Raw genomic sequence first — 1,502 nt, forward strand, 5'->3', positions numbered from 1 at the left:
GGTCATTTTGGGGTCATTCAGGGTCATTTGGATCACTCAGGGGTCACTCAGGGGTCATTTGGGACATATTGAGGTCATTTTGGGGTCATTTGGGTCATTTTGGGGTCACTTTGAGGTCATTGGGGTCACTCAGGGTCACTCAGGGGTCATTTAGGACACTTTGAGGTCACTCAGGGTCACCCAATGGTCACATTGGGGTCACTCAGGGGTCATTGGGGTCATTTTCAGGTCATTTGGGGGTCATTGGGGTCATTTTGGGGTCACTCAGGGGTCATTTAGGACACTTTGAGGTCACTCAGGGGTCACTCAGGGTCATTGGGGTCATTTTAGGGTCATTTTGGGGTCATTCGGGGGTCATTGGGGTCACTCAGGGGTCACTCTGGGGTTCTGGACACTCTCGGGGATGGACGGGAGGGACAGGAGGGACACTGAGGAAAGGTCAAAGGTCAAAGGTCACCCAGGGGTCACTCAGGGGTCACTCAGGGGTCATTTGGGTCACTTTGAGGTCATTCAGGAGTCATTGGGGTCACTCTGAGGTCATTTTGGGGTGATTTTTAGGGGTCACATTGGGGTCACTCAGAGGTCATTTAGGGGTCATTGGGGTCACTCAGGGGTCACTCAGGGGTCACTCAGGGGTCACTGGGGTCACTCAGGGGTCATTGGGGTCATTCGGGGGTCATTTGGGTTACTCAGGGGTCACTCAGGGGTCAGGATGGACATTGGGGTCACTCAGGGGTCATTGGAGTCATTTTGGGGTCATTTAGGACACTTTGAGGTCACTCAGGGGTCACTCAGGGGTCATTGGGGTCACTCTGTGGTCACTTTGGGGTCACTCAGGGTCATATTTAACAACTTTTCCTCAAATTTCACAACTTTCCCTCATAATTTATATTTTTTCCCTCATAATTTATAAATTTTCCCTCACATTTCACAATTTTCCCCTCAAATTTCACAACTTTTCCCTCATAATTTATATTTTCCCTCACATTTCACAACTTTCCCCTCAAATTTCAACACTTTCCCCTCACATTTCATCACTTTCCCTCATAATTTATACTTTTCTTTTCATAATTTATATAATTTTCCCTCACATTTTACAATTTTCCCCTCGATTTTAACACGTTTCCCGTCACATTTAACAACTTTTCCCTCATAATTTATATTTTTTCCCTCATATTTTACAATTTTCCCCTCAATCTTAACAACGCTCCCCTCAAATGTCATCACTTTCCCTCATATTTAACACCTTTCCCCTCATATTTTATAAATTTTCCCTCATATTTCACAACTTTCCCCTCATATTTAACAACTTTTCCCTCATAATTTAAATAATTTTCCCTCATATTTTATTACTTCCCCCCAATTTTAACACTTTTCCCCTCAAATTTCACAACTTTCCCTCATATTTAACACCATTCCCCTCATACTTTATAAATTCTCCCCTCACATTTCACAACTTTCCCCTCAAATTTAATAACTTTCGCCTCACATTTTAAAACTTT

General features: G+C 43.8%; 1 protein-coding gene across 1 annotated transcript in view; it reads right to left on the reverse strand.

Moving 5' to 3' along the window:
• Positions 1-363: 363 nt before the first annotated feature.
• ARMC5 (armadillo repeat containing 5) overlaps positions 364-1,502 on the reverse strand; it is a 2,761-nt gene continuing 1,622 nt past the window's right edge. The window contains exon 2 of the mRNA XM_057389280.1: positions 364-428. Coding sequence (XP_057245263.1) covers positions 364-428 — 65 coding nt within the window. The remainder of the gene's footprint in view (positions 429-1,502) is intronic.

Source organism: Malurus melanocephalus, unplaced genomic scaffold, assembly GCF_030028575.1.
Source record: "Malurus melanocephalus ecotype Western Australia unplaced genomic scaffold, MMel_1.1 scaffold_4512, whole genome shotgun sequence".
Classification (NCBI taxonomy): domain Eukaryota; kingdom Metazoa; phylum Chordata; class Aves; order Passeriformes; family Maluridae; genus Malurus; species Malurus melanocephalus.